We start from the raw sequence: 23,930 nt of genomic DNA on the forward strand, positions 1-23,930 counted from the left end.
TTTCACAAATGTGAAATAAATATATTTCTAAATGTGCTACTAACATGAAATTCTCACCAGATGACGGTAACAACCCATCCAATCCACGCATACAAATAAATCAAGTTGAGAATTTCCCCACTGCGGGACTAATAAAGGACTATCTTATCAAACCATAGATGTCAATAAACTAATGAATACACAAAGAAAGAGAGGTGTAAAAAGTCACAGAAACTCATGACACCAGCTAAAAATCGATCAGTAATTAAAAAGCAATCCTGCTACTTAGTACAAATTAATAGCAGCTGGTTCAACTGATGGCCTATAAAAAGGTGTCCAATTACCAAGGTGCCACACAAAAAATCTCATGATGGGTAAAACCAGTGAGCTCTTTCAAGACCTTTGCAACCTGATTGTTGCAAAACATACTGATGGTAATGGCTACAGAAGAATTTCTAAACTACTCTAGGTTCCAGTGAGCACTGTTTGGGCCATAATTCAGAAGTGAAAAGAACATAATTTCTTCATAAACCGGCCACAACCAGGTGCTCCCTGCAGGATTTCCCCTCAATGGCTTTGGCTTACTTAAGAGACTCAGACACTAATCTCTGTAAAGTGACATCTTCTTCTTTGTGACATATTCTGTTGTGTAAAACACTCATACATTTTAATTGAATTGGAGATAAAAATGTTTCATCAAAGAACGAAGGTCAGTCAGAATAACTGTGTTGCTTTGCAGTAATCCACCCCTTTAAGGGGACAAGTGGACTCAAACCTTGCCACCTAAATGCACACAGAAGCATTTCAGGAACACTGGACTTCCTCACTGCAGATGTCAAAGGATTCCTGAACTGTTCTCTTGAACAATACATACAATCTGATCAGACCCCCCCCCCCCCCCTATCCCTCTATGTGAACATTAAGGGGCAGTGGTGGCTCAGCGGTTAGAGCGCCGAGATATCGATAACAGGGTTGTGGGTTTGATTCCCGGGCTCAGCAAGCTGCCACTGTTGGACCCTTGAGCAAGGCCCTTTACCCTCTCTGCTCCCTGGGCGCTGGAGTTGGCTGCCCATCGCTCTGGGTGTGTGTGTGTACTCACTGCCCCTAACACGTGTGTGTGCGCGAGTGTGTGTTCACTACCAGATGGGTTAAATGCGGAGGACACATTTCACTGTACAGTGACAAATACGTGCACCTTTACCTTATTAACATCACAATAGTCTTAATATCAACAATACGTTAACATATTAAAATGTAATCAAGATTACGTGTCAAAAACAAACAAAAAAAGTTTCTTTTATTTAGTCTAACATGATGGAAAACAAAAGACTGAGGCATCTGTTTAAAATCACCACCACTGTAAAGAAACAACAAACCATTTCACATTAAACCACTCTAAATGGACTTTGTATAAAAAATAGTTTGTAGAAAAAACTATAAATATCATTTAGCACTTACTCTAGACAGTCGATCATGTTCTCCTTTAGTTTACAATGGGAGATGGTAGGCTAACAATGCTAACAAACACTGGACTTGGTCACGTCTCAAAAATATGTTTCAAAAATGTATAGAACAAGTTTTATGATAAAACAAATAAAACTGCAATCTGGTTTAATAGAAATATTCTAAACCACATTGATTTCCCTGCATAAAACAACTGAAGTCTCTAGATGTGTTATGAGCAGATTGAGGGATATTTTTTGGGTGTGTATTCACAGAGACGAGACTGGTGACCATCTAAGCCCAGTGTTAGCCTAGCATTACTTGTCCTGCAATCTGGAGTAAGTGATAAATGAGTAATCTGATTTTTCATCAATTCATTTAACGCTTAACTATTTAAACAAAAATGTTAAAAAAAAAAATAGTGGAATTCTCCTTTAAACCAGTCCATGAGGTCCAACATGGACCAATCTACAATAAAACAAAATAAAATAAAATACCCAGACCAAATAAAAGTTTAGTGCGGGTGAAATAACAGTCTTAGTCTTTTAGTCTTAGACTAAAGTTCAGACTTCTGCATAATCACCACTAACTGTGCACCATGTAATTCAGTTAGCTACATTCTCCTTATGCTTGGTCCCCTTGGTCACACCAGTGGTTACTGGGAGTGTTGTGAGCTGACTGACTGCGAGGTCCAATCTGCAGCTCTTCTTCTGGCAGCTAGTTTCTGCCGGAGCTCTCTCACTTCCTGCAGCAAGTCCCTCTCCTCGCGGTCCAGCCTATCTCGACCCCGGTCTAGAGAAACTGCACAGCAATCGTAACACAAAAGGGCATGGTCAGTTTAATAGAGCAGTAGATCAGGACGCTATAAAGCACATCTGTTTATCATGCCGAATGTTCCAATAATCATTCACTCCTTATTTTTACATAATACAATACAATAATTACAATAATATACACTCTGTATCGGCTCGAGACACCACTGCATTTTATTATATTATGAATTTTGCATGTTGTTTAGAACCCAAGAAGCCACTAATGTGACTTTGGCCTCTGGTGGTACATCCCCCAGGTCACAATTACAATTCTGAAGGCTTCGGTCAAACTTTTGTGCAGGAGGCATCTGAGATGTACTCACAGCATGTGGAGTCATTTGAAGAAGACTGGTTGTTCAGACAGATATTGGCGGGATCAGCCTGTGAACTGTTCGGCTTGTGCAAAAGTCCTCGTGTTGAGCAGGGAGAGCGGAGCTTCTTCTCCATCAGCTGACCTACAGAAAACACTGAGGTGTTACCATGACAGACTGAAGGTTGAGCATTATTCAGCAAATACAAATGCCATAATGCCCACCGCTCCGGGCATGTGTGTTCACTGTTACTCTGTGTGTTTCACCGGTGTGTGTATGTGTGTTCACTGGATTAAAGGCGGAATCCAAATTGCATCTGTGTCCAATACAAATGGTAAAAATGGTTGTCTTGTCTTACAGGTCCATTCCTCAAATTTGCACCTAATGAAAATGACAGTTAATGTACTCATATTGAGTGGATAACAAAAACAAAATGAATACAATTTCACTGCAAAGTAATCTTTTTAAAACCTTTTTAATTCTTCTCCTGTAAAAATGCAATTTTTGTGGAATTGTGAAAGCAATGACAAACACAGAGTGTAATTCTTAAGGCAGTTCATTGTGGATCCTGAGGTGTGTTTAGTTTTAATGGCCCATATTTATCATATTATATCATATTTATCTTCTCAGAGTAAGAGTGCTGGTCTGGGATCAGATAGGGTTCATTGAATTCAGTTAGACAACGAATGAGAGGTGTACTTGGATCAGTACTTTTACTCTAAATATGCTTGATAAATAAGGCCCGATGTTCAGCCATCCTCTTTTCATCACCAGCTTTTGTATTGACTTTGTCTTGTGTGCTTTTGCTTGTGTGTAACTGAATCCATTCTTTCCTCTACCAGTGAAATGTTCTCTGTGCCACTGGCTGCAACAGAAGCATGACTGATCCATCCAAATGTAACCGTTGGAAAGGTGTTCATTTAATGAATATTTGTGCCCTTTTTTCTCCAAATATCACTTTGCAGCCAATAAAGTTCTATTTTAATGTAATCAGTCCACAGGACCTGTTTCCAAATTGCATCAGACTTCTTTAGATATTTCTTTGGAAAACGATGCTGAATTTAGTTTTGTTTTGGTGTTCTTCTGATGACTGTCATATTTGTGCAGGTGTCGCTGCAAAGTAAAATAGTGCAGAAGATCAGCACACATTCAACCAGGTATGCACAAACAGGTTGGTTTTGTTTATTTTCAGTTGTTTCACTTTAAAGAAGAACAGTGAGAGGTAAAGAAAAAACAGCATAAAGAACTGTATGGGTAACACTTCACATGGCAGCAAAAATGAGGCAGTGGAGCAGGAGGAGAAATGTGAGGGTGGGCAAACAAGGCTACAGTTACCATAGCAATACTCCTAAAGCACTACAGTTTCCATAGTACCATACAAATCCAACAGCTAAAGGTGTCCGGGTATCATTCCGGTACAGTACAAATACATGTATCGTTAGACCCCTACTTTCCAGCAAACTTAGTTCTCTCTGAAAGGTTTCTGGGTCTTTCAGTTTTCAAATTCACCTCCCCCTCCACTTCATGTTAACTGTTTACTCATCAACGTTTGAAGGCCACTGTACAGTTAACGTAATAATAATAAACAACATTTATGATATATAAAAAGCTGAACTCACTGATTGACTCCGCTTGGCTCCTCCTCAGTTTGTCCTGGTGCTGTGCGATGACGTCTGCATGCTGGGAGTGGCGAGATCTCCGCTGGGCTTCTGCAGCAACTGCCATCTGCTTTTCCTCCTCCAGCTGGTCTCGCTTAGCCACCACATCGTCCCACTGAAAACACCCAGGTTACACAAAGCATTAAAACCAAATACATGTACAAAAAAACGGTTTTACTCTTCTGGGTTTAATCTATATAGACCAATGTTGCCCAAGAGAAGTCTCTTACATGCTTGCCCTGTACTTCCACCATCAGCTGGACCAGCTGCTCCTCTTTGGCAAGTGTCTCTCTGCTGAGCTCGGCCAGCTGCTGTCTCCGCCTCTCCTGCTCCTCATCCGCCTTCTCCAGCCTCCGAATCACTTCTGCCTGCCAATCAACATCCACTTCCAACTGCGTGGCCTCTGCCAGAGACTCCTCTAGCACCTGAAGTAGAAGAGGCTCACAATGTCTTCTAACTAGGGATGAGCGTGTTTACTCAAACAGACGTTAGCATTTTAGTATTTGTTTTCCTACATTGCCGCACGATTGGTAAGGACGTAAACAAAGTCATTCGGCATAGGTTTGGTGTGAAACAGTGTGTCCTATTAAAACATACTGTCAGAACTGTTCACAGTGGGGGTGAACATCTGGCATCTGGCAAATGTTTTTGATTCTAAAAGCTCCTTTACAGAAAACTATTATTATTTATTATTATGAAATGCTTATAAAAATGATGCTTTATGTCTGAGACATTGTTTTTAGGGCTGCCAATACCTATATTTCTGTGTAACTTCACCTTCACCCAGTTATCTACGCAATTCCTGTACATACAGTGGGGTCTGTTTCCTCTGTTCCTCGTTTGTACTGTGCGAAAAAGATCAGCTTCCAGCTTCATGTTTAGCGTCAAAGAAAAACGCGATCACCAGTTGTGTGGCACAAGAGGTCTTAAATATGAACAGACAACAGTTTCTGGTGGTCTGTTGTCTGTAACAGCGGCGGTGTTGTTTTCTATTCAGGGGCTTGTGCATTGCACGAGTGTTGCTGTGGTATGCCTTCGAAACTTTGCCCAGACGTTTGCACAAACCATCTTTTTATTTAGTGGTCATTTTAAGTGTTTCTCATACATCTGATGCCTTGGGTCTTTGAAAACTGAATACTTTGAATACTGCTCATGAAGCAGTTATGTAGTAGAGGGAAAGCAATTGTTATTTTATTATTGTTAATTGTTATTTGTGTTTTATACACAGAAAAATTAATGTCATGAAAAATAAATAAACACTAATGCATAAAACAATGTTAAAATTATGCTTTAGCTTAAAATATATGATGATGGATTTTTCAGCATTAACGCCACAGACCATGGCAACTTATCGCGGTAGCCCTAATTGTTTTACAATAGTTTTGAAACTATTTTTTGAAACTTATATTTTCAGATTTACCACAATTGTAACATCATTAACATATATATATATATATATATATATATATATATATATATATATATATAATGTTAATGATGTTACAATTGTATATAATATATATATAATCCAGTATACAGATCCAGAAAATAGGTAATTTTAGATATATTTAGATATAATAAAATCACTAAAGCTGTGTCCGAAACTGCCCTAATCACAGTATAGTGCACTACTTTGGGGCTCAGACATTTTATAGTGGTGTCCGAAAACATAGTGCCTGAATTTTCAGTGCACTTTAACAATCTCACAATGCACCATAACATATAGGGTACAAATGATGTCCATACACTAAAAAGATGTTAAATACCCAAAAAGCTTTGTGCGCAGGAAGACCGACATTTAGATGGCTGTGGCACAGCAGTGAGCGCACACACTTTTTATAAGCATTTCCGAAATCATTCTTTACCTTGTCTAAACCTGTTCCCTATAACAGTGCTCTGTAAAGTGATCTGGATTTTCACATGTAGGGGACAGTGAATAGGAGACAGTTTTGGACCCAGCTTATGTCTGTGCTGTAGTGACAGCCTGGTTCCTATCCCAGCCATTGTAAAGAAATCTGAGACATACCCTTTTGGTTTCCTGGCTGATGTCACTGTCTGTCTGAAGGAGGTTTTGAAAGGCAGTGCTCTCTGCCTCTGCCTTTCGCTGCCAGGTGCCCACCTCAGCCCTCACCTCCTGGCTCACACGCTCCTGCTCTTTTGCCAGTTGCTGGAAAGAGACACAATTAATTTAGTCACAATGCCAGAAAGGAAATACACCATGTCCAAATGTTTGTGGACACCCCTTTTAATGTATGAATTTAGCTACTTACTTACTGACACTGATGTGCAAATACACACACAGCTTGTCTAGTCCCTGTAGATGAGTATTGCCAATAGAATACAACTCTTTGCAGCAGATAAACATGCACCTACTGACACCAAGTCCACCAATGCTTTTGTCCATATAGTGTACCTCTACTTTGGGGTACGAGAGAATACAGCATATGCCGTTATACACGTTACTAACAAGTAAATGGGATCTCTTTTGGATCTCACCATGGTAATAACACTTACAATTTAATATCATATGTACACTCCATATGACCCAAAAGTGAGGTGCATTTTGTTTCCACTGACACTGCTTGAGATGTTTCTACAACTTATTTGAAGTCCACCTGTGGTAAATTCAACTGATTGTTAATGATTAAGGATTGAGCAAAAAAAAAAAGGAATTATCTACAGACCTTAGCAACAGGATTGTGTCAAGACGGGTACAGAAAAATTGCAGCACCTTCACAGGTCCCAAAGACCACAGTGGCCACCATCATTCATAAATGGAAGATGTTTGGAACCACCATAATTCTTACTAGACCTGGCTACCCAGCCTAAATGAGCGATTGGGAAGGCGGGCCTTGGTCAGGGAGGTGAGCAGGAACCCAAGGGTCACACTGACAGCGAATCCTTGTGGAGATGGGAGCACCTTTCAGAGGATCAAACATCCAGGCAGCACTCCACAAATCTTGCGTTTATGGGCAGACGGAAGCAACTACTTAAATGCACATGACTGCCCACTTTGAGTTTGCCAAAAATCACCTAGAAGACTCTCAAACCAAGAGAGACAAGATTCTCTTGTCTGATGAAACCAAAATGTAACTGTTTGACCTGAATACCGAGCGTCACATTTGGAGGAAAACAGGCACTACTAATGCCATCCCTACAGTGAAGAATGTCGGTGGCAGCATCATGATGTGGGAATGTTTTTCAGCAGCGGGAGCAGGATGACCAGTCCTGTTTTTAAAAACAAACTAAACACCTTACTGAAACAAAAAATAATAGTATGCAACTTTTAAAGTTATTACGTCCCTGTCCATACACTCCATATATGGAAATTAAGCAGTGTCAAGAACTACTACTACTACTACCCTACCGAAGTTTAGCCCTGCTCATCCATAATGCAGTTTTTTGGGAGTGTTTCGGCTAACTGCTTTTTAATGGGGCACAATTAGGGACAGCCAACAGAAACAGTCTGTTCAATTCTAAGGGATACAGCAAAGTTGGAAAATGGTTGTGTAAAAATCACTAATGCTGCACAATTTAAGTGGACATAAAAACCATTTGCGTAAACCAGGTGTGGGCAAACTCAGTCCTGGAAGGTTTTTTTAAACTCACTTTTGAATTGCCAGGTTTAGTAGATCTGTTGGATCAGGGAAATTAGCAAACTGTGGTGGACTCCACTACTAGTGTAAACGGTGCCTAAGAAAGTACAATTTATCAGACTGACCTGCTCAAACAATCTTCTCTGAGCGTCCAGCTCCATTTGTCTCACTTCCATATCCTGCACAGCTGCAGCCGTCTCCTGCTCTCGCAGGGTCATCTGAACACAGCACAGGCCGCATCAGAGTACTGTACAAATCTAAAACAAATGTAAAAAAAAAAAAATGTAAACAAATATTTAAACAGGAGGGAACCTTTCTCTGGATCTCATCATCTAGTCGGTTGAGCTCTATCTTGCGCTGGTTCTGCTGGTGTTTGAGAAAGCGTCTCCGGGCAGCATCAAGCAGCGTGAGCTCCTTCACCTTCACCTCACGTTTCATAGCAGCCAACCTAAATGGGGCATAAAACAGTCAGACTGGGGCACATGTAATTTAAAAAAACTAAATAAAAAAACGCAAAGATCTGGAGACAGACAGACCTGGCTCTTTGTTGAGCGAGTTTGCTCTCCTCTTGCTGCAAGATTGTCCTGCGCTGTTCCTCAGCCTGCTGGAGCAAATCCTGTTGTGTGTACCAGGCCTCATCTTCAGCCTGCTGCCTTACAGTCTCAGCACGCAGGTCCTGAAGCACCTGTCTATATACACACACACACACACACACACACACACACACACACACACACACACACACACACACACACACACACACAAAAAAAAATTGGTGTAAAAATACTCTCCCTAACTTCAGTGGTTGTGCCAGTGTTAGATTAGCGATGACCAGAACACGTTCTAGCGGCTGTTATGTTATCTTAGATGTTCCCATTCACTAAATTTTGTGCTCTCAGATATATGATAGCGATTGCATTGCGCTGTGTGGTTCTCAGTGGATATATAGCCAAGCTAGCTAAGCAAAGGTTAGCTTAGTACGTGAACTACAAAACTCCCAAACGTTTAAATTTAGCTTTCTATGTTTTTTTTGTCCCCCCCAAATCTCTATCAATGCCCCAACACCAGGAAGGTGAAGACTAGCATGTCTCCTCAGACATGTGTGAAGCCAGCCACTGATGCAGCATCACTAGACAGCCAGCGCGTCAGGTACCCAGTTCTGGTACCCACACACTGGGGAGGAAGTGCCATCAACCCAGCCCTGAGAGAAAAAGGACTCCAGCATGACCCAGCATTCGAACCAGCAATCCTCAGATCATAGTGGCAGCGCCTTAGTCCACAGTTTCATCCGTGGGAATCGGATCTCCACCCCTTTTGATCTTGATCATATAACTGAGCTAACTGGAATGGATTAAACTAGTGGTAGAACTCCTGTACTAACCTAAACTAGTAGAACTAGTCTAGCTGAATTTCGAGTGTATTAGAGGAGGAAGAAAGGGACTGGACTGGTCTTGAGAAAGAGCACTCTTGTAGTGTGATAGACAATCTACACAAACACTATCGGACTACACTGAGAATTTCCCCACTGTGGGACTAATAAAGGATCATCTTATCTTATCTATGGCAATTTCTATCATCGAGAAAGCTGAACAATCAGTCCCACCTCTCTCGGAGATATTCCAGCTCTTGCTGCCGGATACGCTCGTGTTCTTGGCTCTGATACTCCACTATGAAGGTGGGATACTTGTTGAAGATGGGGTACTGTCCACCAGTCAGCGGCTCAAAGTCGCTCAGCATTGAGCTCGGGTGCAGATCTGCTGGGGTGGTCTCCATCAGCCGATGTGCCTCCTTCAGCATGGCGCTTATGTCCAGGTTGTTGCGATGATGGAAAAAGTACTGCATAAGGGGACATATTTGAAGGACAACAGGAAGACAAAGTGAGTGCCTGAGCACCTTATAGTATCAACTTCCCTCAACCCCCTCCCCTCCCACTCTCTCTCGCTGCCACATGTAGAGAGAACAGCTCACATACATCAAGGTTACTTTCCTTTCTTTAGTCTTTATCACTCACTGTGATATAAACAGTGCACATATTCCATGTGACAGGGTTTGCTGCACGTATAAATAAGCGAGCACACCAGTCAGTTGTGGCAGAGTGCAAAACGATCTTTATTAGCAAATTACACAATTTGACTGCTATCCAAAAGGGCATGATAACAGTAACGTAGGTAATACATTTATAAAAATGCAGTACCACCTACTGTGTGGTGGGCTATTCGACACTAAGTGGAAAGCACTGAACGTCAGTTCAAAATAAATAAATAATAATCCAAACACCTTGCCTTTGGGAGATTTTGTTGCTTTGTTGGCATACTTTAGTCCATATTTATAGAGAACACTGAACCAGATTCATAAAACTGGGTGCTAATGGCTCAATGGTGTGCACAGTCCATGTTACATGTTAATGAGCTCATAACGATTGGTAAAAAAAACTTTCAAAGGTAACAATGAAATCTAACCACAGACAAGAGAGATCCAGAATCAGAAATATCTATGGCCGGTTTCAGTGCTTGATAGTGAAACTGTGCAGTGATGACTTCTATTTTGCGTCAGCAGCAAAATTCTGAATAAGATTCTGTATAAAGGTGCGGTAAAATCCCTCTCAAGAAAGTTAATCTCTACTTCATTTTGAGTTATGATGCAGAACATTGGTTTAAAAAGCTTTAAGGATTTTAAATCAGAATTTAATTTGAATATGCAATTTGTATTCTTTTAAATATTTACATTTTAGAATGTTTCATTTATTATTAATAAATTCAAGTTATTATTAAATAGCAAAGCACTTTTGTAAGTCGCTCTGGACAATTTCTACGTTTTTAAATACTGCGATATACTGCGAGTATTATCATTATACCACCTAATCCTAGTGTGAAGTAAGCCAAAATCTAGTTTTTCTTTTTCCTTTTCCAGCATTATAAGTAACTAACACTTACTCCAACATGAAAAGGTCCTACCTCAAAGTCCTCTCTGTGAGTGCAGAGGAGCAATGGCGCTCTGCAGCTGGTCACATAGGCCACAACAGCAATCAAGAGGAAGGAAGGGTGGTTGGAGAAAACATTATCAAACAGCTTCAACCACTCCTCCCTGGTCAGCACCTCAGAGAAGAGGGTTTCCAGCAGGGGCCACGCATACAGCTGAAGGAGAGGAGACCACAAAACACAACACAACCAAACTCATCAAACGCTTCATCTGTTCTAATGTCTTTGCATGAAATGCACTGACCAGTACCTGAGCACACTTTACTTCAAACTGAGCACCAATGAGCCAAAACATTATAAGAAATAAGAGAATAACAGCTTATCTTAATTACCAAAATAGGTCAGACAGCAATTAAACAGTCAGTTCTTATAGTTGACATAATGCAATTTGACCGGTCAAAATGTTATGGCTAGATGGCAGAGTCAGAGCACCACCGAAACTACGCTCCTGGTCAGCAGTTTGAGTATGTATCGAAGGCTATCCCGTCTGATCGAAACTGACAGAGGTCACCAAACCGTTTTAATTATGTTTACGGGAGGAATGCATAAACAGGATGCGTAGCTGCAGAGCAATTCTAAACAATTCTGTCCATTCTAACCCCTGTCCGCCACCGAAAACACCTACAGGAGCAGCCACTGAAATGAAGCAATGAAGGTGTTGTCAAGGCCTACATCAACCCCACACACGGTCCTTAGTAAATAAACTCGAGGTAGCTTACATACCTGGGAGGTGACACCACAGTTGACAAAGTGCTGCAGCAGTTTTTTGTCGTGATGAGCCAATACATTCTCCACCATGCTTAGAACATTGAGGGGAGGGTTTGGGAAGTACTCAAACCAATGCTGGCACCAGTTCACTAAAAACAGTATATATATTAAAAAAAAAATATATATATATAATATTATATATATATATATATATATATATATATATATATATATATATATATACATACATACATACCACACACACATACATACACACACACACACACACACACACACAAACACATACACACACTCGGTTTTAAAGACTACTGACAAAAATACAGTATATCCAGAAAACTTGATCATGTTCAGATGATTGAGAAAGAACCGCTTCTCAAACCACTGAAAACTCCTCACATAACTAACTATTAGCATTATTGAACTGATATTATATTAATCATTAAACACTATTAGCTTACTTTGAATAAATACTTTAAATATTTAAAAATATATAGTACAACAGTGAGAAAAACACCACAATACTACAAACACTGTAGTTTTACCACACTGTCACATTTAATAAAAATTGTTTATGTTGAGTAGAACTGCTGTATGAACACTGTCAGATTCAGTTCCTCATGTGACAGAGCAGCCTCTGATACACACGTCTGTCACAAACATGACAGACAACAACAGTAATCTGGCTTACGTAAAGTAAGGGGGCAAAAAAAACACATTTAACTGTTTTGTTAAACATCATGACGCAGCAGAAAGGCTTCGACTTACAGAACTCAAACACACACCGCCAAAAGCTGAATGAACCCAAACTGTGAATTCTAGGCACAAGTGTGTTGGTTTACTGTCAGAGCGCTTCATCACATTAAATAGTTCAATTGTTACATTAAGATTAGATTGGAGATCTTTTACATTTACATCAAATTAAACCAAAGATGTGCTCTCTGATTGGAGGCTTTCACAGATTTAGATTCACTAACAGTAGGATTAAATAAGCACAACTAAATAAGTTAAAATCTTTTAAGTAACCATTTTGAAAATGTAGAGAGTAAAAAGTACAGATTTATCTTGTAAAATGTAGTAAAAAAAAAAGTATTGAAGTGAAAAATTCAGTAAAAAAGTATTAGGTGAAGTACAGATGCTTCAAAAATTTACCTAAGGACAATAATGTAGTACTTCTACTTTGTTACTTTCCACCTCTTGTTGAAGGCCCAAGAGAACAAAATTGACCTATTCAACATAACTGAACTGGGTGGCCCTCTCTCTCTCTCTCCCTGCATAATTCAGCACTATGCTAGCCAACTGGCAGTTAGCACTCTCTTTACATTAATGCAAAACATTTCATAGGGGCCAATTGTGAGCTGTCCTGTGATCATTGGTTTAGGCTGACCAACTGGGCACGCAGTAATATTCAATTTAAATTCGTCACTGAAAGAGCCTGCATTCAAATGGTGACATCCATAGCAAAGAATGCTGCTTGAACGTCTGTTTCGAGTTTCGCATATCCATGTTAGAGAGCTGCTATAAAGGGTGTAACAAACTTTGCATGCAACTTCACATGCAGTTGCATTTAATTAACAAATTATTATCATGTCATGATATTATCATATCATATTTGGCTCAAAGCAATCCAAAATATGTTCTTACTGGGTTATTAGGATGCCATTTTTTATGTGTGTGAGTAGGAAAAAATGAAAACGTCCACCACATCCCCCAAAAGGCTTTGCTGCACATATACTACATAAACAAAAGTACTGGAACAATTGCTCATTCATTGTTTTTCTGAAATTAGGGGGGTTTTAAAAAGAGCTTATCTGGCTTTTGTTGGAGTATCTGTCTCTACTGTCTGTGTCTGTGTCTACTGGGAGGGCTTTCTACTGGATTGTGAAGCATTGCTAAAAGATCAGGAATCCCCGACTCATCCCAATATTTCCACTGCTACAAAAAGTAAAAATAGGTAAAGGTGCACATATTTGTCACTGTACTATGTAGAGCGAAATTTGTCCTCCACATTTACCCATCTGTGGCAGTGAACACACACACGCACACAACTAACTCAAGGGCCCAACAGTGGCAGCTTGCCGAGCCCGGGTATCGAACCCACAACCCGGTCATCAATAGGCCGGAGCTCTAACCGCTGAGCCACCACAGCTCACACAGCTTAATGCTGGGGGGCTGCATACCCCTGTAGTCCATGGCTGATATTGGCTATGGTGCCAATAGGTTGAAGTTTATCTGCTCCAGAGTGTCCTATTCTATTGGAAATACTTCTCTACAGGGACTAGACGAGCTGTTTGTGTGCATTTGCACATCTGTGTCAGCAATGGGTGCAGCTTAAAGTAACTATACATTCATTAGAAGAGGATGACCTTAAACATACAGTGGACCTACAGTGTACTTACCTATGACTGTGGCCACTACTTCGAAGCAGATGAGTGGGTTGTTCTGAAAGAGCTTCACAAATGGGAATGCCACTAGGGGCAGGTACTCGGCCTCACCAAAGATGGATGACCAGTGAGCAAGAGCAGAGAGAACCCTGGGAATGAATGAGGAAATTGAGGTTTTTGTTACATGCCGAGGTATCTGCCTGGTCACAGATTCAAGATGAATTTACCTCTCTTTTTACACTACTTGATTTGTTGACATCAATTTTCCCAAAACATTATGTCTGAAGACACGAGAAACAGAGTTCAGGTCTTTGACGGCTGTAGAGTACTGGTGGTGAATGCACTATGATTTGGGTTTGTATAGTGTGTGTTTAGCAGCATGAGCATTAGTATCCACTCTGACCCCCCACTGACTGGGCAATACTGGGCAATACTCCATTAATGATGCCTTGAGGCCACCAGATGGCGCTCTGAATATCGTGGTTAAACCAAAGACTCAGAACTAGATCAAAATTGTTGATAATCTATCTATTTAAATATGACTATCCCCCGGAAGCTGCATGTTCCAGACTGGTGAGCATATTTATCATTATATACAGTCAAAGGTTAGCTCCTCCGCAATTGTAGCCTCTCGCTCTTGTTCATACAGCTTGTTGATTCGTGTTTCAGTGGAGGCATTAGAGTGGAATTGGAGGAGACCACTCTACTGTGGCTTTTGTTAGGTTGCTGCTGCTTGATTTATCCATTGGATGACATACTTTTGCCACTCACAGATATGTAATATTGGATCATTTCCCTCAATTTCTAATGAGCCAATATTTTGCCTCACTTGTTTGATTTGGTTCTCTATGTCCATTTTTAGGACGGATGAGGTTTTAGGTCAAATTTATGCAGACATTATAAAGGGTTCACAAACTATCAAGCACCACTGTAACTAAATGATTGGGCATATGATATTTTGAGTAACTGGGACACCTTTACCATGGCACAATATGTAGCATAATTCAAACGCACTGCGGTACATTTTGAAAGCGAAAACGTAGTACAAATGAAATGGAATATTATGCAGATGATAGTGAATATTTGTTTTGCCTTAATTTTTTTTTTTTTTTTTACAAATTCTTAATTAAGGGTTATCCCAGTTTTGCTAAATTATAAAAAAACAACAACAAAAAAAAACACTTCTTTACTTAACTTTTTGACAGATTTTAAAGCAAATAAATTATGATTTTGACATGTATTTACAGAGATGAGACTGGGGCAGTCTAACAGAATCAACTACACTCTGGGATATTTGATTGTAGAATTCCTCTCAGGCATAAACTTATGTTTGACAGAACTAAGTTGAATTTGTTTAATCTGAACAGATGTTTTTTTTTATTTTTAACTCTTGATAGCATTTAAAATGTAACTTTTGTTCCTTTTGCTTAATTCTGTCCAATCCAACTTGATTGTAAACCTAAAAAATAAAACAAATTGCCTTTAACTGTTGCTACATCACTAGTGATCTCTGTACTGCAGATCCTACCTCTGTAGTCCTCTCTGCAGTCTGTGACTCTTGATGGGGTAGCGCTCTTGGAGGCTGAGGTAGGCCGAGTGGGCTCCTTTATTGGTCAGACTACTATAAGCAGCATGGTTCTCAGGCAGCCGCAGCAGAGAGCGCCAAATGAACATCCTACACAACCAAACACACATAGGATAAACTTTCTCAAACAAACTGGAGACAAACACAGCCAAGCTTATTAAACCCATTTATATGTACCTGTACTTTTCTGGATATTCTCCAAATGCTTTCAGTAAGGTTTGTAGTCGCTTCTTACTCAGGGCATCTGGCAAACCATTCTGCATGGCAAAGGTAAAATATTAAAAGTTACAGTCTGAGAATCAGTGCAACAGTTGCAGTTCAAAGAGCTAGTGTTCCTCTGATCCGCCATAACAGCCTACTGACCTTCCCCATGCATTATGGATTAAAGCAGAAAGCAGGCAGTAGTTTAAAAGGGGAATTCCACCAACTGAACCAGTTTTGGCCCGCCACGCATTTTGTACAATAATGACCATAGCTGTCTAGTCATTCACAGTCTCAGTAGAGGCCTAGAACTAGCACCTGAGAACAAGGTAGAGCAGAAAATGACCTCTTTGTCCTCTAGTGTGGAAACAGCTGTGGATCGCAGAGGTCTGGGCTGGATTCTGCGACCAGATGTTCTGGCTGGACGTGGCACTGCTCCTGTTTGCACCTTCATCTTCAAGCAAGAACCGTCACCTCGCTTGTCTGTAGTCACCATCTTCACCAAAGGCTGTGGAGGCTAGGTAGACAGTCAAACATGGTTCAAAAGACAGTAGACAATATGCATAACCTACAGGACACTGAATGTTGATGTTTTTGTATAAACTTAGGAGTAATTACACCCCTAAGTCAATCTTAGTGTAATTGAATGCATTTTAATTAGACCTTTAATTTGTTCTCTCCCATCTATACTGAAGCCATGTATACTCTGGTTGGGGTGAAAAATGCCAAGATGCAGTTTTGCATGCCCACAGTTTATGTTGCCATATGACTTTGACTTTTTTGCAGCATAGTGCCCCCTTTCCCTGCCAAACGTTCCGAACTGTCTGTACTGTGAAAACTGTACAGATCTGTCACTTTAGAGCTTTCACCACCCAGTGCAGGCATTCATGCTGGAGAACACCATGCATGAGACTCTGGAAGCACTGGGCAGCTCCTTTAGTGACAGACTGCTTCATCCCAAGTGTGTGAAGGAGCGGTATCGCAGGTCCTTCCTTCCTGCTGCCGTCCACAACCAGCACACATGTTCAGGGAACAGAGATCCCTCAATGTTTTTTTTTTTACCTTCTATTATTTATATTGTGTATATAGTGGTAATTTATCTAGGTTTTGCATCCGAGTGTCTTGCTATCCCTTTTCTGCTGAGACACTATTTGACACTGTGTGACTAATAAAGGATTATCTTATCTTATCTTATCTTAAATAACCTTGTTGGTCTCTTGAGTGAGAGACTGGACGTTGTAGATCCTTAGAGCACCGTTGTCCATCACAGCAGCAACGTGGCGACCTTTAGGACAAACAGCTGCCGAGGTGATGGCGTCATCATGGGAACCAATCTCAAAGAGCTGCTTGCATGATTGGATGTTGATAAAACGCATGATGCCATCCTGGCTCAAAACACCAAGGATCTTAAAAAAAAAAAATAATGAGGCACATTTATACTGGTCTTGTATAAGTGGATAATACAGTGTACTGACAAAATACACTTGGGACACCTGTTCATGTGTGTTTTTTAAGGGGTGATAGTGCTGTGAGAATGTGATTGCATTCAGTGACAAGTGAAGTGTTAATGAGGTCAGGATGTTGGACGATCACCACCCCCACCTCATCCCCAACCCATACCAAAAGTACTGGATGGAACACCATCATTTCAGAGCACACAGATCCACTGCTTCCCAGTTCAATCCTTGGGGGCATTATTCTCCTCTAGCCCATGCCTGCCATTAATCATGGTGCCAATAGGTTCATGTTTATGAGCTCAAGAGTCCTATTCTATTGGCAATACTTCTCTACAGGGACAAGACAAGCTGTGTGTGCCTTTGCACATCTGTATCAGCGACAGGCGCAACTTAAAGTAGCTAAATGTATTTAGTAGAAGGGGTGTCCACAAACATTCAGACATACAGCGTACCGCCTGGGGCATTGCCTAGACGACTGTACATGTGCTTTTTCTATGTATTGCCTGCCATGAGTGTGCAGTTAATCCTGGTCATGACCTATTCACCAACATATGCTCTTTACCTGACTGGATCCTCCATCAAAGCTGTCTGGCAAGAAATCAATGTGTCTCACAGTCCGCACTTGTGGTGGCATTTGTATAACTCTGAAGAGCTGCTGACTGTCCAAACACCACAAGTGGAGCAAGTTTGAGCGTCCACCTGCAGCCAACGTCTTTCCATCTCTGCAGAGGCAGACACATTATGTGCAATTGAGACATCCATTAGTTGACCTTAGTTGACCTTTAGAGATCTGGAGCTTAATTAATATAATTTAATTTAATTTAATTTAATGAGATTAATGTTATTTTGCTATACACGCTGTAGCTGAAAAAGATGGTAGCTACCAAATTCAATTAAAATACATCCTATTTCACTTATAGACATAAATGTGGTATGAAGCGAAAGTTTAGAATCAGGACTTTGCAACAGCTGAAAGTATGCATTCCCTTTGAAATGACCTGGATTTCTGCATTGATTACGAAAGGAGTATGGTCCGAGAACATTGGCCAAGTCACAATTATAGACAAACACAATAACTAAACTAATAACGTCTTTTATTGAGCACATTAAGTAAACATCCACATTGCAGACTAAAAAAAGTAAGTGACCTTTGTTTTAATGTGTATTCAAGCTGAAGATACGTTGGGTGATGCAAATAGACAATGACCCAAAGCACACACGCAAATCAACTAAAGAAGGGTTTGATATAATAATACAATGCAATTGTTTGAGTGTTATTAGTTTATTAGATTGTCTTTGTCTAGTATAGTATAGTTGTAAACTGTTAATGATAATGATCAGACCACATTTTAGTAGTTATCAATGCAGAAATTCAGGTTCTTCTAAAAGGTTTACTTCCTTTTTTTTTTTTTTTTTTGCAACTTTATGGGTGACAAAGGGATTCAAACTATAAGAGGTCTTTCAAAGCCAGGGTAAATAGGGTTAGCACAAAATGAACCTGCATGTATCTTACTGTGTGACAGCAAACGCCTTGTAGTGCATTCTGGGTCCATCCTGGACAGGAAGCTGATACTTGCAAAACAGCGAGTCACTCTCCCAAGCGAAGATGGAGTCATCGGTGAAGCAGCTTAGAATGGTGTTACTTAGCGGGAGAAAGAACACCTAAACAAGCACAACAATCAAGCACAAATTCAACAGGAGTGGTAGTAATATTACATGGTATTTTGACATTGGGATCTAATATTTCTCTCCATTTTTATAGATACAGCATTTTTATAAATAACAATGCATGCAAAGCATGATTCATTTTTTTTAAATAAAAATAATTTTTATGTATATATTTATAAGTTTTATGTATATATTTTTTGCATTAAACAGCACTTCTGCTTCTTTTATCAGAATTTCCAGTCCAATTTGACACCGTTACAGGAGCTAAGCTTTCACTTTACCACTCCTTTGAGCTCATTCAGAGCGCTTATTAGAAGATTCCCAGTGCAAATTTAAGCTTAATTAATGCACTAAAAAACATCCCACCACACTCAAACAGCTCAATTCAGTGGCTAAGTATAAACACCTCATTGGGCCATTGCAATTCATGAATTGCAAGCGGGAAAGAAGTTGTCTAATTCATTAACAAAACACCTGGATTAATTAATGTTGATGTTCAGTCTCAAAATATGCTTGAGACCACGAGTAAAGTGTGCATACTGTTCAAAAGTGTTCAATCATAATAAAGTAAACAAATAAAATCAAAACAGAATTACACTCATATAGTAATGTAGAGCAATGTTTAGTAGCCTGTACAGGTTTTTTAAATTTTCTAAACTGGTGTTAAGCAGCATTTGTAAATCTGGTGGGACATTTTCTGGGAAGGACGTTTTTTTTTACTTTACGTAAGGTTTCCTCATGTTTTTACAAAGATTTCATTAATGGGGCCCAATATGTGACACTCGTCAAAATGCCTAGTTGTTTAACTGCAACATTAGTCTAGCATCTCTCACTGTACAAAGGTCAGATATGGCCGATGAACTTCTTCTGGGATCAGGAATAAAACATACTAATTAGATGTTTTGCTAAAACCCTTCCTTTAACAGCAGAACATGGTTTAAACATAGAATGTGATCATTTAGGAATACAATTGAATCACACAGTGTTCAATTACCTGTTAGCAACGTTAGCTTTGACGCTCCAGTGTAAAACTAAACAAGAAAACTTTGGACACCACACATGCCTTGACTGATAACTGGCGTAAGTGGGAAATGATTTGCACTGGGTTTTTGGCCAAACTGTCGCCCAAAGCTATGGAACTGTAGAGTATATAACAAGATAAGAGGGTGCTAAATTAGACTCTGACCTTTTGTATGCCCACAGATTGGCGCACGTTCAGTTTCCTCTTCCTCTGAAAGGTGTCCAGATCCCACAGTTGAGCCGTGTCAGAGGAGGTGCTGATGGCGTAGCGTCCAGAACTGTGGACCGACAGGGAGGACACAGCACCCTCGTGGCCTCTCATCCAGCTCACCAGCTGTTTGGTGTCTGAGGCGCAGAGGACAATACCACATTCATTAGGCACATGGAGATTTCAGTTTTCAACTGTGGGTGTAAGCTTTCCGTAAAATTAATTAGGGGGGTTATTAAGGTTTTGTTCTTTGTTCAATAAAGCCTGAACTAGACATTTCTAAAGGGTTTATTCACTATGCAGTATCTATGCATAGTCTTGTATACTGTTACTGTCTAATGAAAAACCTGTATCTCCAAAATGGTGACTCTACAGGAGAAGGCAAGAAAGTTCTTAATTTTGAATGGACGTTAATGTAAAGTAAGAGTTTATTCTAAGCAATTTTAAGAATATTCTAAGACTTTCTATTGGTCCATACATCCAGAATTACTTACCAAGTGTACATATAAGCTACAAGGTTCAAACTAAGCACTTTACATAAGCTCTATCCATTATGACCTTGATAACATATTTGGAATTGGATGTAAAAATCACTAAGAATTGGATTACTTGTTGTAATAATGCATGCTAAACACTGTAAAAATGTTCTGCAAATTATTGAGCATTACCTAAATGTTACAAGTTATTAGTGTGTAATTAGTAGCACTTTGATTTATCTAGGTTCTAGACAGTTTCAGGTTTATTGCCGTATGTGAGTTCCATATATTAGTTTCATATTCTAAAGCAGGGAACTGAGGGCCGGAGTCCAGCACAGTTTGCTGATTTCTCTGCTCTAAACCTGGCAATTAACAGGTAATTTAAAACAGGTGTGTTTGGGCAGGAATCTGGCCATTCAGGACACTTTAGAACTTCCCTAGAGTTCTAGAGTGAGGTTCTACACATTACTAAAGTACTAAATAAACATTTAGAGAGTCAATATCATCTCATAATGTGTTCCATACAAGAATCCAGGGTTAAACTTGTCCATTTCATTTTAGGCATTTATTACACATTTATTACATTTTATTTATACAATGTATAAAATTTATTACATTTTATAGTATTTCACTCATATGTGCCTCTACTTGTGTGAACTGAAGATTCTTGTAAATCCATTTCAGGCACCAAAACAACTCGTTCACATGAGTAAAGTTATGTTTTCACAAGCAATATGAAGAATTTCTTAAATTATACTTTCATGGTAAGGGCCTGATTATCTTTTCACACAGAGCTCTAGGTCACACAGAGTCTCATTTCAGAGAGAACTGAGATGGTTCTCTCTTCTCAACAGTTTGATATAAAACATGTGGGTGTTATGTTATCTGCAAGTGTTTTAAAGGTGAATTTAAGAAGATATGCAAACATCAAAAAATGCCCTTAGACCCCAAAGGGTTAAACAAAAAACAAGTCATTAACAAAACCTTTAATTGTGTTCCTTAAAATAAGGTTTAACCAAACTTACATTATTTGTTTGCTACATTAGATTCTTTGCTGTAGTGCAAAACTAAAGAAGCTCTGCCAACTCACTCTACAAAACTGGAAGAACCCGCAGTCCAGCACGTACCTTTGTCAAAGCATTTGATGGAATAATCAGGAAGGGCAACCAGGTATTCGGTCGTTCTGCGCAGGTTGAAAGCTAAGGCAGTGCTCGCCTGCCCCGTTTTCTGAAGCAGCTTAAATCTGCCAAATGAAAGTGACTGTGAGACGAATGCCCTGACAATGAAGTGAATAGCGCTTTTTTTTTTGGTTTGGCAGTTTCACTTACCTGTTTCTGCTGATATCAAACATATAGATATGTCCATGATGATCAGCAGCAAGAAACGACTCCCCAGTCGTGTCAAATGCTACCTGGAGGAAACGCACCGTCTTGTTTTGGTAAGCGGGCGCACTCCGAATCACAGTCACCAAGACACTAAAAGATGGAGAGTGAGTAAGAAAGAGGAAAAAGGCACGGCTCAGGACACTGAGAGGTAAGCAATCAATGGTAAGCACATTAACTATAATAACAAAGAATGTGAACGTAAAACAGCGCTGGACATAACCAGGGCTTCTCAAACAGAACATTACCCTATATAATATTATAATATCATAAATCAATATGAATTAACAGACAAATGTAAGAAATCAGAGGAAGTATTAATTCATAATGTGTTTTCTTTTCAGTAAAATGCAATCGACACAAAGCTTAATTTATGTTTCAATTAAATTGTATAAAACCCCTTCTGTGACATGATGTTTCAAATGTCAATTTTTTAATATATTAGCTTTAAATTTATTACTGGCTGTTAACCCACACCTTTGTAACTAGCAATTAGAGGTGGGCAACATCACGATATTTTATCGTATCGAGATAAATTTGAGTTACCTTGTGTAAGATCAGCATAGAAATGGGATCCAAATAAAATAATAAAGAAATAAAAAAAACTACCACTAGATAAAACACACTGTGAAAGAGGGGGGGCAACTAGCTGCATTGGCTGGCTAACAAGTAACATGCTAGCTACATCGGCTGGCTATCGTATCGGGTCCTAATTGGTTCTTCTGTAAGATGACGGCGGAGGGGATAAGATGTGTCCGGGGGATAGGATGTGTCACGACACCGGGTCCCCAGCTCCACCACACCAGCTAACAGACGCCTGTGCCGGCCAACATCGCTTTAAGAGTGATGAGGGGAGAGAGCGCCATCTAACCACCTGGAGAGAGAGCGGCCAATTGTGCTCTCATAGACTCCAGCTGCTGATGGCAAAGAAGCATAGCTCTGGATTCCAACTCGCCATCCCTGAGCCATAGTGGTAGCACGTCATATTGAGGCCACTAATTAAGTTTCTAGTTAACACCAATTAATATATTGAGGCCACAAGATAACACCCCTAAAATTCCATTTATGCTGGCCTTAAAATATTAATGTGTGGTTTAAAAATAACATATTATAACAGATAACAGATAGATAGATCATAGACCCCCAGACAGGAACTAAACTAGGTTACCTAGTTTTTTTTTTTATTTTGGTCAAAATCACTGTTGGTGACACTAATGGAATGGGAAACATATAGACAATTGAAAAGACTGTGTATTTTATATATTTCACTATTGAATATATTGAATTTTACCTTAACCTTACAGCTTCAAACAAAAGCAATGGTTTAGCCAAGAGTTAAAACTTACCCGTTATTTGATACCACTGGCTTGCGGTGCCATATTTTCCCATCTTCCTTACTGCCAATATCCGTGGTTTGCATGTTTGGGGCACAGAGAGGAAGAACAGTACAGCTAGCACCAGCTACACACACCACACCTGTTGCCAACAACAGACTGAAGCGGCTAACGTGTCGCTAGTAGCTAAGCTGGCTCAACTGTGTTTTTACATTCGTTAAACGCAGAATAAAGACACTTTTAAGTTATATTTACAGTAGGTACACATAGTCTGGTGCTTAAAATGTGCACTCATAATTAGTGTTATGTCATTTTAGAACTATTCGCTTTAATACAAGCGGACTGGTAGCCCGGTGAATCACTACATTTAAAACAATGCCCAGCGGAAATGAACGCCGGATGTTTTGCGGATCAGGGCTCTGTTCCAACTTGCGCACTTCTACACTATCTACTACACACTAACAAGTGCACTACACTCAGGAGAGTTACAGCCGCTGTTGTTAGCTAGCTACATTTTGCAATTCGTTTTTTCTTAAACATTAATTATAAGTTTTATTCGTGATGTCCCAGACTATAACACATAATTAAAGTATTTTTTATTATCGCAAAAAAAAAGAACCGTTCGCAAACTGCTAGCTAACAACTAAATGTATTTTGTATTTTAAAGCTCAATAAACTCATTAATAAAAATTAATAAAAAATATCACAATCC

General features: G+C 39.7%; 1 protein-coding gene across 1 annotated transcript; it reads right to left on the bottom strand.

Moving 5' to 3' along the window:
* Positions 1-1,259: 1,259 nt before the first annotated feature.
* tbc1d31 (TBC1 domain family, member 31) lies at positions 1,260-23,584 on the bottom strand. The gene is made up of 22 exons (XM_072680371.1): positions 23,231-23,584; positions 21,831-21,977; positions 21,630-21,745; positions 19,985-20,163; positions 18,644-18,792; positions 17,693-17,852; positions 16,879-17,079; positions 16,020-16,190; positions 15,650-15,729; positions 15,416-15,562; positions 13,903-14,036; positions 11,501-11,634; positions 10,754-10,933; positions 9,403-9,635; positions 8,336-8,488; positions 8,112-8,247; positions 7,925-8,017; positions 6,230-6,370; positions 4,434-4,628; positions 4,165-4,318; positions 2,558-2,689; positions 1,260-2,223 (listed from the first exon to the last, which is right to left on the bottom strand). The coding sequence occupies exons 1-22, from the start codon at positions 23,302-23,304 to the stop codon at positions 2,078-2,080; spliced, it is 3,255 nt and encodes a 1,084-aa protein (XP_072536472.1). The 5' UTR covers positions 23,305-23,584; the 3' UTR covers positions 1,260-2,077.
* Positions 23,585-23,930: the final 346 nt, after the last annotated feature.

Source organism: Salminus brasiliensis, chromosome 5 (genome assembly GCF_030463535.1).
Source record: "Salminus brasiliensis chromosome 5, fSalBra1.hap2, whole genome shotgun sequence".
Lineage (NCBI taxonomy): Eukaryota > Metazoa > Chordata > Actinopteri > Characiformes > Bryconidae > Salminus > Salminus brasiliensis.